General features: G+C 38.4%; 1 protein-coding gene across 2 annotated transcripts; it reads left to right on the top strand.

Annotated features, from left to right (window-relative positions):
* retreg1 (reticulophagy regulator 1) lies at positions 1 to 15,486 on the top strand. 2 transcript variants are annotated; one of them, XM_026936871.3, is made up of 9 exons: positions 1 to 263; positions 1,130 to 1,236; positions 1,670 to 1,700; positions 11,468 to 11,594; positions 11,686 to 11,770; positions 11,999 to 12,121; positions 12,244 to 12,314; positions 12,399 to 12,522; positions 13,310 to 15,486. In XM_026936871.3, the coding sequence occupies exons 1-9, from the start codon at positions 16 to 18 to the stop codon at positions 13,741 to 13,743; spliced, it is 1,350 nt and encodes a 449-aa protein (XP_026792672.3). In that variant the 5' UTR covers positions 1 to 15; the 3' UTR covers positions 13,744 to 15,486. The 2 variants fall into 2 exon arrangements, with proteins under 2 accessions (XP_026792672.3, XP_053089439.1); XM_053233464.1 differs by lacking the exons at positions 1 to 263; positions 1,130 to 1,236; positions 1,670 to 1,700 and adding an exon at positions 7,901 to 10,585.
* Positions 15,487 to 15,924: the final 438 nt, after the last annotated feature.

Raw genomic sequence — 15,924 nt, 5'->3', positions numbered from 1 at the left:
CGTGACAGTCTCCGGATGACGTCAGCGGCAGAACAACAACAAAGCCGCGAGCAGCTGCCGCCGGGTGCGCGCGCGCGCTCGCGGGGAGGAGCGCGAGCTCAGTCGGGGAGCGCGATGGCGGAGAGAACGGAGCGGGAGGCTACAGGAGCCCGGCGGCCCTCATCAATCAGCCCTGCGCCGACGTGCTGCCGAAACCCGCTGATGACCTGGAAGGCGCCGGTGAAGACTTGCGCCACCTTTGCAGCGACGAACGTCGTGTTCTGGTGAGAGCCATGACGCAGCTGTTTTTCTCTTCTCCCACGTGAGAATTAAATGTCTATACTGCATGTCGTGATGTTTTTTTTTTTTGTTTTTTTTTTTGCAGAATGCTCAGATTGGCTTCTGTACAAGACTTGTGTCAAATACTAATTTCCAGTGCATGCTTATTATTAATACTTCTTATCTATTCCTGTAGTTCTAGTCTTATAGATCTATGCGTTAACCCCACATTTAGGCCTGTCTGTGGCTGCAGTAGACTATTCTGCCCAAGTCATGCTACTGGGCTTGAACAGAACCTGCAAAGATTAGATAATGCATTCATGTCATATGTAGATAGTCATTTATTTTACAAGCAGTTCCCTTGAAAAGCAAGTTTTGACTAGAGGAAGCAGTGCTGTCATGAATGATTGGTCTGGGCACTTGGATTTTTCCTATTGCATCTTCTTCCTCCCATTTGTACTCAGAAGTGGAGAAGCATGGCACTTCGTATAATTGCATATTATTAATATTTCATATTCCAAAGGAGCTCCATTTGAATCTGTTTACCTAGTGAGTGGTTCCACATTTGGATTTATACCAAATACTTTGCAAAGGCCATTTCTCCATGTAAGTAAGCCGTGGCCTGGATTTAATAGCACTGGAGATTATTCTCTTTGGCCAAGTCTTGAGTAGAACAGGGCAAATGGGCATGAAGTATATCCAACTTTTCATATCTTAAAGGGCTTTAGATATTTCACCCATTATATACATTATTTTAAAAGCTGTGACAATGCATTAAATGCATTAAATGTTAGTTTCACTTGGAGCTTCCTCTGTACTTAATGAGTAAACTGGAAGAAAAAAAAACATTGATTGTTTTTCCCCTCTTCAGGTTTGTGTCCTTTAGTCCATTCCGAGTGGTTTGTCTTCTCTGCTTGTGTCTGCTTCTATTGCTGCTGGTACAGTTGCTGAGGGACATGGCACTTTCCAGGTCAAGAGGTGTGGATCACCATTTAATACACTCACTGTATGTCACTGATAGATTGTCTATTGTGTAATAATTACGTATAAAAAACGTGCATAAATGTCACCATATAAGACAAGGGCAGCATTATTACCTGACCAATATGCTATAAGTAAGACAGATCAGAGTAATTAGTGCAATTCGTACAGTTATATGATTGCAATATGACTAAGGTATGATCCATTCATGATGGCAGTTAAAAGTGCTAAACTCACCTTTGGATGGAAAGCCTCACCTGAATATATCTTTAGTCTATCATGGGCTGAATGCAAGCACTGTGCCATGACGACAGTATATTCAGTGCTTCTGTATTCATCATATTTATTTAAGAAATTTCATTTGTGTACATACTGTTAACATAGTATTGACGGACTGTACCTAACATTTTGTTCATTCTTTCCTTATCAGGATCCAGTTTATGGCGAAGTATGACAGGCAGGTATGTTTAAACTTAGTCACACGCATTGCTGTAAAATTAGCAATGTTTTCTTTTCCACTGCATTACCTTTCCGGTTTTTCTTGTCCATCTTTGACATATGCAACTAGACGACTAACCAGTAGATGGCACTTCGTCACCTAAATTGCATTACTGGTAATATGCAGCAAGCCATAAGGTCGGTCATGTGAACTGATGGCATAATGCATACAAATGTGATAGTGCTGTTGTGACTTCTGGGTTTATTTCCAACAAGATCATTGCAACACACTTGATAACTGCACAACCTAATATCATGGTTTTCTGTATATCGTGATATCTGCATACATATCTTTCAAATACACTGTATACACTGATGCTCTGATGCTTCAGTTTTATTAATTCTATATTGCAGGAGTTTCATGTCAGGAGTTCTTGTACTTTGTCTAAATCATATGTAAAAATCATATAAAGCAAAGATGATTTAAGAATAATACAAGGAACAGCTTCTAAATATCGAAACAGTAAAATTAATATTTGGTGTGACCTCTTTTTGCTTTTAAAATTGAAGTTCTCTTATGGACAGTGTTATGCAGTTTTATAAGGAAATCAACTTGTAGGTTGCTCCAAGTAGCTTAGAGACCTTGCCACAGGTAGACGCTAGACATATTTGTTTAATGGGCGTTGGGATATATGCATAGAAAGTACTGAAAATTTTATAATTGGTCTATTACATAATGTTACTTCCTTTAACAGGATAAAATAAACGAAACAAAAGGTGTGTGATGCAGTGCCACTATTTGTATATGTTTAGTGCTACAAATATTCATACCTGTATCTGGATTTAAGTCCCAAGGAGGCGTGGCCTGAATGAAAGACCTAAAAGTCTAATAAAAGTCTTTCTTTCTTTCTTTCTTTCTTTCTTTTGCACTGTCAGCATTGCCACTCTCGCTGTGGCATTAGTTCTTATTATTAGTTTGTTAGTTTATTTTTTATGTCAATAATGTCAATTTTGTATATATATTTTTTTGTATCCAAATAACATATTGATATTCAATTACATTCCTACAGAATTCATATAAGAAATCTTGGATGTCTAATACTTTTACACAGTAGTGTGCAACTCCCCTACTTTTATTACAGCTGACCTCTCATATTGATTATATGTTTGTGCAAGCATGAATGAACAATCAACCATGCCATCCAAACTTCTCTGTAATCAGCTTGTGTACACATGTTTAAAAGGACACATAACTTAATTAGGATATTTGATTAAGAGGAGGCTTAATGAATTTATCCAATGCTGCTAATGGTCAGCCTTCAGTTCCCCATTATGTATGATCCTGTTGCCTGGGCCTTCACGCTGACCACTCTTGCCCTGTGATTGTTTATGGCCTTACAGTAAAAACAAATCCAGTACCATTGTACTGCAGTAGAGGGGGGAAGCCAGTGCAGTAATCCTCAGCACAGTGTTTATGTGGGGCAGGCCTTGTTAAAGCTGAGCCTTCACCACAGCTGCTACATTGCTTCAGCCTTCCTGCTGTATTTGTAGGCCACTGTTGATCTCAGTCAGGCTCGAACTGTTGTCTTCACTTCTAATAGTTGCCTTCTTTCCTCCCAAATCCCCTACCCCTAATCATGTCGGACACATGTGCTTACTCCCATGTTCAAAGCAAGAATTTGATTTTGATAGGTCACCATGGTATTTTCCACATATTATTATTTCTGTGATTTCTATGTTTTTATTTATGAGGGTCCAAATAACAATTGTGTGGTTCTCACCAACTTCTATAAACAAATAAATTAACCACTGATGACTACAAAAAAAAAAGACAACAGATTTCAATATGTATTCATTTTTTCCCCCAAAAAATAAACCAAAACCAGATTCGAATAAGTACACCCTTTCTATTTCCACAATCTTTAAGAGAATAATTAGCAGCCAGGTGTTACAGATGAAATGCACAAGATCAATCAAGAAGTGTGACTACCTCTATAAAAATAGAACATTTGATAGTTTGGTGTTCTGGAGCACTCAGGTATGTGTCTCCATCATGCCAAGAAGAAATGACATCAGCCATGACCTCAGAGAAGCAATTGTTGTTGCTCATCAATCTAGGAAGGGTTATAAGGCCATCTCCAAACAATTTGAAATTCACCATTCTACAGTGAGAATGATTGTTTACAAATGGAGAACCTTCAAGACATTTCATGGAAGGGTGGCTAGGAAAAAGCTCCTTCTATCCAAAAAGAATATGGCAGCATGACTTTACATCTGAACAAACCACAAAAGTTCTGGAACAATATCCTTTGGACTGATGAGACCAGGGTGGAGAACTTTGGTCATCAAGCGCAGCACCACGTTTGGCGAAAACCAAACACAGTGTATCACCACAAACAGGGGGTGATTTATTTGGATTTATTTTGCAGCCACAGGACCTGGGGAAGCTTGCAGTCATTGAGACAATGATGAACTCCACTTTATACCAGAATATTCTCGAGACAAATGTGAAGCCATCTATCTGGCAGCTTAAGCTGGGCTGAAATTGGGCCATACAACAGGACAATGATCCCAAGCACACCAGCAAATCAACATCTGAATGGCTAAAGATAAGACAATTAAGGTTCCGGTAATTTAACTTGTAACGTGGTAAACCATGGCAGTAATTATAGTTTATAATATGATGGTGAGTGGAGTTTAAGTAAACTATGGACCACACAATCCAAAAAACTTTATATTACAGAAACACTGATGCAGGTGTGTAGGAAGGTCCAGGACTCCTGCGGATCCTCAGGGTCCTGGAGGTCTCGCTGGAATAAAAGCAGAAGAGACAGCAGTCAAATTAAAAAAAAAAAAAACAAACATAGACAAAAGTACATCTGAAAAACATTACAACATAATAGCATATTAAGATGATTATGAGACAACTACATAATACTTACACCAACCTAATCTACATACTTATCTGAAGAAGGTGCCAAAGTGGACAAAAGATAATCGAAAAAAGTGACAAAAGCGAGAGAGAATGAAAAGTGAGATGAGATGATTATGAATAGGCTTAGTCCAGGTTCTGATACATTAAAATGCATTAAAAAAGCTGATAAGTGTTAATCTATTCTACAGTTGTGGCATTTGCTTATTGCACAGCCTTTAGCCAGCGTAGTTAGCTAGCTACAAAAACCTTACCTAAATTCATCTACTTCATAACCTTTATTCAGCAAATATAGTAACTTATAACAATATAAGGCCATTAGGTAGTAAGTATCTCGAAAGATTTGCCTTACCTTGAAGGTGGTCTGGCTGGCTGTTTTTTTTTTTTTTAAAGATTCGAGCAAGTCGCAGAGGAAAATCAGTGTAAGAAGACAATAAAACTGCTATAACGAGCAGTAATAGTAATGACACAATAACCGGAAACCTCTGCTGTTCTTTCTTCCCAGTTGGTAAACCAATTGGCAACCCAATTATAAATTTAACCAAAGCTGATTTGAGTTTTTAGCACAAGATTGCATTTTTTATTTACATTCACACAAGATTTTGTAAGGTTTAGTGTAACTATATTAGATATTACATCTATCTACCTAATAAACATATTCATATTACTTATTGCTTATTTTAACTAAATTTCACAATTGTACTGGTATAAAAGAAAAACAAAATGGTCTGGGTCAATGGAACATTCATTTCTAGCAATGAAAAGAACTTTACACAGTTTCAGCCTGATGATTTTATCATGGTTATTTATTAAATCTGTGGTAAATTGGGGATCTGTAATTTTTTTAATCTCGGTACAGTGGTGGAAATCAAAACCCACCATTTTCAAAGTTATTATATTTATTATTAAATTCATTTAGTCATTAGCTGATTTGACTGCTCACGTGAACTGAATAGGTTTAATCCAAACAAAAATCAAAAACAGCCTATAAAAAATATCAGTTTGGACCTAATATGTTCTGCGAATGGAAAGTTTAGGAATTGAAAGCTCTAGGTCTCTTAAAAAAATAGGCAAAAAATATTATTGTACACATTTAAATAATATTGATGAAGTGCATTTGCACTGAGGGAATGTGGAATTTTGTAGTTAAAGGGGTTTATGGCTACAAAACATTTGAGACCAACTGTATTACAATATAAGCAGTCTGACAGCATTTCCTGTTATCAAAAACACTCATTCAGTACTAATGGTGTTGTTTGTTCTAGAAGCAGAAGTGTTGTGAAATTTGAGACCTGTATTTGCCCAGCTGTCTTTCAGCACGTAGCATGTGTGATGGTTAGGATGACGCTGTGTTTCTTTGCTCTGAGAACTGCTTGCACTTCGTTACGAACCTTATTGCAGCTGCCCACCAATTCCACCAATCAGAAGTAAGAATACTATTCAGTAAGGGGTGTGCCAATTTAATACAGGCCTTGATTTGTGGAAAGCTGAGCAGTGTGTAATAGCTACCAACTCCTTACTCATGATCACTGCAGTCGTCAGAGTCATATGGCCAGCTGATGTCACGCTGATTAAAATAATGATGAAGGCTCTTTTACTTTGTTTTCAGACCATAGTGTGTGCCATGGCATGACTCATTTTAGATTTTTTTAGAGATGGAACATACCAAATTGCCATTTATTCTCATGAGCTATTGTAGTAACTATGTATCCCTTTAAAATGCAAACTAAAATAACTCTCATGTAATTTATGAGAATACTGTAATACTCTAAATATAATATGAGACACACATAAGCAACACCACACAATGACATACATGAGACAGGCCTTGTGTGGTACAAGACACAGAAAAGTGGCATTTGATACATTTTTCTCACAAATCATATATGGGGTCCATGTTAGGCATGTGTGCGTGTGTGTCACACGATAACCAGGACATATTCCTATGTGTGATGGCTATGGAATATTGTGTGGCTGTGGTATTTTTAGACCAGCCTGGTAGAAATAGTGAAGCCAGGTTCTTGCTCCACACAAACAGTGGCAGCTGTGGCTTGGGGTGGCATGTAAAGTATCATAGCGGGTCACAGAGCTGTGAAAATTGAACTTAGCTTGCGTTTGTACTCAAAGATTGGAGTTCAGAGCATTTTCTACACGACTTGATGGTCAAAGTCTGAGAGATGATGGAGGAAAATCTTGGATCAAGGTTAAGGTAAAAGTACTGTCATCAGTTAATGAGAAAAAAGGGGTACAAATATAATTAAGGAGGAAAGAGAAAGGTAAATATGAGTTGCTAAGTTGGTCAGGTCAAATGTATGTGAAAGATCAAGAACGTTGGTATGTAGCTGTGATTCATTTTCTATAACAGTATGGCTCTGACAGTAGTACACACAGGTTTATATTAATGAACTAATAATTCTAATACATTTCTATAGTAAGTCATTCACAGAGACTTGGTTGGTGGATGCTCCATACAATCTAAAGCTAACAATAGATAAATTTTTAAAATGTGTTGTATTTTAACACATAAAAACATTTACTTGTTGATATGGTGAAGCTTTTTATAAGATGTGCTGGATGAAATGAAGTACGGTCATAATACGTTATCGTTTCTATAGTAACTTACTCACAGGACTAATATGTTTTTCTTTTTCAAATGAATACATTTTTATTAGCCCTGTGAGTAAGTTACTATAGAAACGATAACGTATTACGACCGAAACAATAACATATTTGAACGCCTGTACTTCATTACATCCAGCACATCTTATAGAAAGCTTCACCGTATCAACAAGAGACCATGCTCTGTCCATGACATACCTGTCATGGAATGACTGACAGAAGAGTTTAGTTTAGATTAGATTTCGGTTACAATGACTTTTTCGAATCCCATGAAGTCAGTGGAACCTTTCAGCATTATCTTTAGTTGGTGTGTTGGAAGCAACAACTATTTGCATTAGACTAAGGAACCTATCTATTGTGATGATAGAAAACAGTGTCCTCTATGGTCTGAGAGATAGGCAAAGGTTCTAGTGTTTTCACTGCCATTCTTCACATTCGTCAGCTGTTGCTTTCGGGCTATTTTTGCCTCCTGTCACTAGGCTTGTTAGATTCTCAGATGTGTTGCTTTCAATGTTGATGTAAAGATTAGCATATGAGACAAAACAAGCAGCTGCTTGTATTTTGGTCTCTTGGGTCAACAGTTGTCAGATTTAAGCAAGCTAAATTGAAAGTTATACTGGAGATGGTTTAACGTGGAATGTTAAAGTCGTTTGTGTGATATATATTTTGCAGTGTGTTGATTATAAATCAGCATGTGGCAGCAGAGGACAGCCAGCTTTCTCCAACTGCCATTTCCTTGTACTGAAACATGACCCCTGCTAACGCTTTTACAAGCCGCTTTGGATCATGTGGGAATCACACCTCATTGAAGCTTGGCCACCCACCCTGCCCTGTGTTGGGCAAGCCGTCTTCTCTGGCACCAGAGCTAGTGTAGTGCTGCTTGAGCCTCCCTGTGGATGGTGAAATGCTAATGTGAGCCACATTGCTTCATAGTCACACATGCCATTTCACCCCATGTGATCAATTTCTTAGGAAATTGCGTCCATTTGGTGGTGTGGCCTGGAGCGTGATGGGTGACAGGTGGGTGACCTTTTGTGGAAGTGTCTCATAACACCAACTGCCCATGTTTTGGTCTAATTGCGAGAGTGTACGTTTGCTTGGGTTAGTAGCTCTAGTGTTGTCATTAGCACTTGGGGTGTTATGGGAGTCTGGAGGGCAGTTGTTGAGATATCTTTGTTGAGGCAGAGTCACAACATGATAAAGGACATGATTTCCCATAATAGATACTGTCCTCATGCCAAGGAATCCTGTGATGAGGGAGAGGAAAATGGAGCATTCAGTACACATATCTCTATCTCAGCTCCCAGAATGCATTCATTTCCTTGTATTTTCTTATTTGTGAAAAAGTGTAACTTCACCAAGTCCTCCACATTCCTCATTTTGGCGCTCATTGAAGGCTGCTGTTTGCACACATAACTGTTATCATGACTTTATTCACAAATCTTTTTTTTCTTTAAATATGTTTTTTTCCCCTTCAAATTGTATATATTTTTTACCCTCAGAGGTAGGCTTATGACTTTTTTCTTTAGAACCTTGGCTATTTTTTGTACTTCGTCTCAGCGTCTAAATAACCTCTTATTATTTAGATATTCATCGGAAACCATAGCTACTAGTAATCAGTAACTACGCTGAAACTAAGAGAGAAAGGTATGTAGTTAGAAGAGTAAGGAATATCTCAACTTCCTGATGGGTTCTGGGAGTCTAAGGGGTTAAACATGTTTTAAAATATCACACTTTCATAGCTTAGCAGCAGGGATGGATTAGTAAATCCTAAGCCCTCTTCCACACCTAGCTACGTATTGCTACATTACACATCTATTATGAGTAGTTGAGTAGTCTCGTGCAGAAGGTGATCTTATCTGAAGCAACTGACTTCTTTCTTGCTTTTCACCTCACAAAATAATCAACCAAAAATCAACAAAGTGCAGCTGCAGCTCAATGGCCAGCAATAACAGCATGTTGAATCTTCTTTGGTTTATTTTATTTTTAATTGCATCCATTTGAGAAAATGTTCTTCAAATTCTCTTTTCATTGACACACTTAGTGTGGGTTAATGGTTATCCATGTTTTTTTTCATCTGCTTATCTAGCTCCAGTTAAAACCTACTAGGACCCAACTGACCATTCATTGGTTGCAAATTCAGACCTACACACCAATAACATTTCCAAATTTAGTTCAGATTCTGCGACATTGCATTCATGTTCTACATGTCATGGTGTGTGTGAAATAGTCTAATGACCTAATGGCCTTTATTGTTTGTAACCAAAAACCTGGTTGCAGAAAGACCTGAGTAGCCTAGCAACCTGACACTACTTGGTTATAATCTGACTGAAGAATCTGTGAAGAATTTTATTTAGGAATCAGACTGACATTAGCTAAAATGTTATCTATTATTATTATTGATGATACTTATTCACTTAAGTTATTAACTTATTAACTTATTATTATGGATTACCAAATTTATTGCTTGAGGGAATGTTCATGACATATTCACAATATATATATATATATATGTGTGTGTGTGTGTGTGTGTATTACAGCATCAAGGAAACACTGTATGCTACGCTATCAACTATTATCACAGAAATATACAGCATTTACTTTCTGGACTCTTATATATACTTATACCAGCCACTTTATTAAGAACACCATTCTGATACTAGCCTGACATGACTGCATCACATATTTTGTCAAATTCATGCTGCGAATCTCCTGTTCTACCGCAGCCCAACGGTGCTCAATTGGATTCAGATCTGGTCACCGCCTAGGCCGTTGAAGTTCACCAAACTCATTGTAATGTTCATGGAACCAGATGAGAGGACTTGTGCTTTGTGACATGGTGCTTTATCATGCTGGAAGTAGCCATTAGAAGATGGGTAAATTGTGGCCATAAAGGGATGCACATGTTCAGCAACAATACTCAGATAGGCTATGGCATTCACACAATGCTAAATTGGTGTTAAGGGGCTCAAAGTATACCAAGAAATCATCAGTGAGCCTGTGCCCACTGTAGTCTCAGATTCCTGTCAGCCAATCAGGCACAGGCTACAGTGAGCACAGACTCACCAAAAATGAACAGGTGAAGATTGGAAAAACATGACCTGGTCTTTACCAATCTTTAAATGCCTAGTTTCAGTGAGACTGTTCCCAGGGTAGCCTCAGATTGCTCTTCTTGACTGACAGGAGGGATTGACCAATGTGGTCTTCTGCTGTTGTAGCCCATCTCCCTCATGCTTTGACATGCATTCTGAGATGCTTTTCTGCTGATCGCAGTTGTAAAGAGTGGTTATTTGAGTTACAGTACCCTTCCTATCAACTGGAACCAGTCTGGCCATTCTCCTGTGACCTCCCACATCAGCAAGTGGTTTTCACCCACAGAACTGCCGCTACAGTACCCTTCCTTTCAAATGGAACCAGTCTGGCCATTCTCCTCTGACCTCCCACATCAGCAAGTGGTTTCCACCCACAGAACTGCTGCACCCTGAATGTTTTTTGTTTTTTTTGTACCATTCTGTATAAAGACTAGAGACAGTTGTACATGGAAATCCTAGGAGATCAGCAGTGTCTGAAATACACAAACCAGCCTGTTTGGTACCAACAACCATGTCATGATAAAAGTCACCAACATTACATTTTTCACCATTCTGATGACAGTTAGATAGTAATAGTATTAGATAGTAATAAATGTAGAGATGGCAAAAGTACTTAATCAGTTGTGCAAGCGAAGTGCTTTTAAAGCTGTAGGAGGTGAAACCAGTTGATGGTGCAATGCCATATAATTTCTACACACACACACACACGCGCGCGCGCGCACACACACTCCCAGTAGCGTTTTATTGCTCCCAGTAGTGTTTCAAAGGTAGTTAGAAAACTACACAATGTCAGGAAAGGGTTATGTCCAAGGTGCATTTTATATGTGAAGCCCTAAATCTTTCAACCATAGACTTGCATCGTGAAGAACATATTTCAAAGAGACACGTTAATGATCAGTATTAGCAAGGAAGGAATTCCATGAATCCTGTTAAGGGTGCTACTGTGAAGGTAGTTAAACTACAGCAATCCTGTCTTATAGAGAAATGTAATTGAACGAAAAAGAGTAACTGAGAAAAAGAACAGGAATCTACTTCTAAGTAGTGTGATAATGACCTGTACTCTTTTGAGACCAGATTTAACATTAATGCTCGTTGCTCTGTTTCTGTGATGAGACTATTAAGTCATACACCATTTTTCTGACTGCAGCTGGGAGCTGGTGGACTCAGGTCAGGAGAGCGGGTCTGGAGCAGAAGCTCAGCTTACAGACTGCTGGATGAGCATCAAGCTGTTCCTTGAGGAGACGTCTTCTTTCAAACAGCAGAATCCGGGGAAGGTGACAGCATGGCTAATATTTAACGATGCACATGTTTATGCCATGCAGTAGAAATATAGTATTTGAAGTCTGCATTTGTTTCTGGTTGCAGTTTTGTCTTCTGGTATGCAGCTTGTGTTTTTTCCTGGCCGTACTGGGCAATTACATTCCAGGAGTTGTTATTTCATATATTATAGGTAAGTGCATCAGATCTTCTCACTGATTATTGGAGCATAGATGGTTTACTGATCCTTGTGATTTATTGCAATTTGTTGATGAGAAGCATATTTGAATAGCAATTTTACAGCTAAGATATGGCCGATGTAGGAAACATATCAAGATGACATTGTTACTCTGGCTGCAGTTTCTCCAGTTTCTTGCAGACTGTGATGTGCGTTAATGTGCTGTTCATCTATTTGCCTCAGTGCTAGGCATATTCCTGTGGCCTGTTGTGTCGTCACATGAGTTTGGGATGTGGCTGGAACCAGTTCTGCAGAAACTGAACTTTGGAGTGGGGCACTTCCTGCAAAAGATAAAAGAGAATCATGGTAAGAAAGTTTGTTTTATCAGATTAGCCACAACATGCATACATTCACAACAGATTTATCTTAATTCATAGTAATGATGACTGCAAATGAGAATTGCAATTACTTGTCTTTCTTTAACCCAGAAAAGAGATTACTCCAAGCAGAGGCTGAGAAAGAAAGCATTGAAGCTGATCTGTCCTCAATGTTCCCTAAGGTGGGCGAACTTTTATATACTTTCCTTTTGGCAGCCTATTGAATGGAAATCGAGAGGGGAACTGATGCAGCTGATTTGTTTTAGCTGGACTCCACGGTGTGTAGGGAGCTGTCTGTATCAGACACAGAAGTCTCTGAAGTAACATGGACTGATAACGGCACCTTTAACTTATCAGAAGGACACACACCTCAGACAGAGAACTCAGAGGGTGAGCTTGTCTGTCCTTTCAGTTTTTTATATCAAGTTATATCAAGTTGCTCTTTGATTGTGTGTTTACACCTTTTCACACCCACAGCAACATGCCAACATGCTGTTGTAGGTATATAAAATTCCATGCTTACAAAGGTCCAGATAAGAAAACTAACATGACTGAATGGTGACAACTATTACCTTTTAATACTTAACCATCAGTGATTAGTTTATTACTGTAAATAAGATATTTTTTTCAGGCCACTGAAATACTTTGCTGGGTACTTCTCTGGAATACGATCTATCACAACAGATGGCAGAATTAATGTTAGTGATTAATGGATGGGGTGAGTGATGTAAAAAATTGGAGCATGCAAATGGAATGCAATGCAGTTTGGCAGCTACCAATGGATGGTGGTACATTTTTTTTCCCCCACTGTGAAACATCCATGTTTTTGGTTCCAGATATTTGTTCCTAGTCGCAGAAGCAGCCAGTGAGACTCGCCAAGTTGCCTGATTACTTGAAGTGATTGAAGTATCTAGCACTGAACACAAGCAATTGCCATATGTAATTTTTATTTAAACAGGGATGCATTTGTTTTATGGAAATACATCTATTTTTAGTGGGAGGACATCTGATTTATGGACAAATGGGTGGTTTTGTCTGAAAAAAAGAACGTCCACTAGCAATAATCCTAGACTGGTGTGTGAATGCAGGGTGAGACCTATAGGGCATGGCAGAGCTGGTACCTGATTAACACGATCTTTCACTTGTAAAGGAAACTGTCTGCTTTCCTCTGATTTAGATTTAGATCGTCGCAGCGAGGAGGAGGTGTTCTCTGGTGGCCTCACTGACTTTCCCTCCTTGGATAATGGTGCAGGAACGAATGGGGATGATGAGGACCTGAGCATTGGCCTGCCCACCACGTCCATCCCCCAGCACAGAGTGGCTCGAGGGACAGGTGTGGGGGACGAGGCTGCGGTGACTCAAGCTTTGGGACTTCTACAGAGGACGGCCGAGAACGCCATTACAGCTGCAGTCACTGCTGCCATACAAGAGCGGCTGGAGTCGGCGATTGCTGACAACACAGACAGCGAGGCTGAGGACTTTGAGCTGCTGGACCAGTCTGAGCTTGAACATATGGAGGGTGACCTGGGCCTGGAGAGTGAGAATGGTGAGCCTCAGGCCAAAGACGCCAAAAATGCTGGTTTTTTCTCCAAACTGCTCGGGCACCAGTAATGACATCATCTTTGCAATGAGGTAGAAGCGTGAGTAGAAAACAGTCCTAGAGACTGGGGAAGGTCCAGATTAATGACGGTATTCCATTGTTTTTTTTAATGTTAAAATGTTTCAATTAAATCACCTTGCAGTAAATTCCAAATCCACAGAGGAACGATGCTTCTTGTACAATGATGTGTGAGGGAAGGAATGAGGGTTTGATACTTTCAGGTTTTTTTTTTTTTTATCTTCTTCATTTACCCACCTTAAAATGGTTTCAGACCTGGTCCCCATTTTAAAACAAATTCTATAAAACTTTTTTTCATTTGTTTGTGTTGATTTGAGATCTAAACATTTGTTTGTGCTTTTTTGGTTTTTGAGAAATTATAGTGGCCATATTTCACTGTAAAACTATGGCCATGAGTGACGTTGCAGACACCAACTCAACTCAAACCAAACCAATATCTAAACATATTAGCGTCAAATGTTTGTACTGTACAACAGTTTCTGCTTGATTTTTTTTTTTTGATGTATTACATTCAATTCACAGTGACATCACTCTCAGACTCACATTCATACTGTAATATCTCAAAAACCAAAACACCAAAATAAATAATTTTTCATGACATAAAACCAGTTCAAACGTTTTAATTTCTTTTCATATGGGGTGCCAGCTTAATAAAGGGTAGTTTCAGTTAGAGGGAGATTCTCATTATGCTGCTGCCAAATGAACTTGTTATAAAAGTTAGTGAGTGATGTGCAGATCATCTCCTCTCAGCACCTTCTTTCCTGATAATATACACGGCTCAAAGGCCAAAGAGACAAGGCCTCTCACAAAAAGACAATCAGTAGGGTTTCCACATGAATAACTACATCGTAACCAAAAAATTGTATTCATCTATAACTCAAGCAGATAATCATGAAATATGTACTTCTTATGTTGCCTTTTTTTAGGCTTTGTATTTTTTAAAAATTAAACATTGTTTTGGAGCTGGATGTCTCAATACAAGACTTCGCATGAATAATCTTTTATTTGTATTTGCACCTTATTTATAGAGCGATGCGACTAGGCATTAGAGCACGCTGACACTGAGCTGAACTGTTTTGAGTACATTATTTAAAAAGATTTTATATTCTTTGGCCCATTCTTTCTATCTTTCCCTCTCTTCCTCTCTATAACATATATATATATATATATATATATATATATATATATATATATATATGTAATATAAATATTATATGGTATATATATATGGTCCAGTTTTATTAGCAGATTTGGTTGCATTTTGTTCCAAAGTGAAATGAAGATGGATTAAAGAAAAAAAAGATGGCTGACATTTGGCCCCACTTCACTCCTCTTTATATCCACTGCACTGGGGGTTATATAGGTTTAAAATCTGTCATTATTCTGTGAGGTACTTTATATCTATCTAAAATCACTTTCTAAATGTCCTATGAATTGTACTATGAAATAATGTAAACAGCTCTTCTAGTAACACAATGACTCAATATGAACTTTTCTAATGTGATTAATATGAACATTATCCAAAAATGATTTGTTTCAGTGTCAGTGTGATTCCAAATGCATCTGAATGTACTATTTATTCCTTCCTTTCTTCTTCTCTCCTGATAGATTACTTCACATACATATGATTGCCTTATATGCCTGTGTGAATTGTGTGTCAGAATGAAAGAACAAAAAAATATAGTTGTATGTAAATTATCTTAAAAATGTGATTAAAATATGAAGATTTAAAGTCAGCTGTGTCTTGCCTGTGCTCTGGGTATGTTTGCAGGATACAACCAAACTGGAAGGTCATGAAAAACTGAGTCACTCTTTTTAATCTAATGCTATACGCAGATGTTTTTCTAACTTGCTCTTCTGCTGTTTGGCAGCAGGGGGCGGTACGAGCTTCTGGGTGCAACTGCTTTTTTATGCTGTATCTAACTTATTTCATTAAACTTCATGAAACTTGCTTATTTATATTCATCTCCATGTCTTAGTAACTGAGATGCCAGTCTGTTAAGACATAATGAACTGGCTGTGAAACATTGAGCATGCAAATGTTGCTTAAACTGCTGTTAAATTACTGACGTTATTACTGATATCAAGATAACATTTATACTACAAGGACAGCACAGTGATGCAGCTTCACAGGTCAGGGTCTCTGGTTCGATCCTAGGTTACTGTCTCTGAGG

Source organism: Pangasianodon hypophthalmus, chromosome 4 (assembly GCF_027358585.1).
Source record: "Pangasianodon hypophthalmus isolate fPanHyp1 chromosome 4, fPanHyp1.pri, whole genome shotgun sequence".
Lineage (NCBI taxonomy): Eukaryota > Metazoa > Chordata > Actinopteri > Siluriformes > Pangasiidae > Pangasianodon > Pangasianodon hypophthalmus.
Note: the sequence above shows the minus strand (reverse complement) of the source record. Positions and strands in the feature narration are given on the sequence as shown.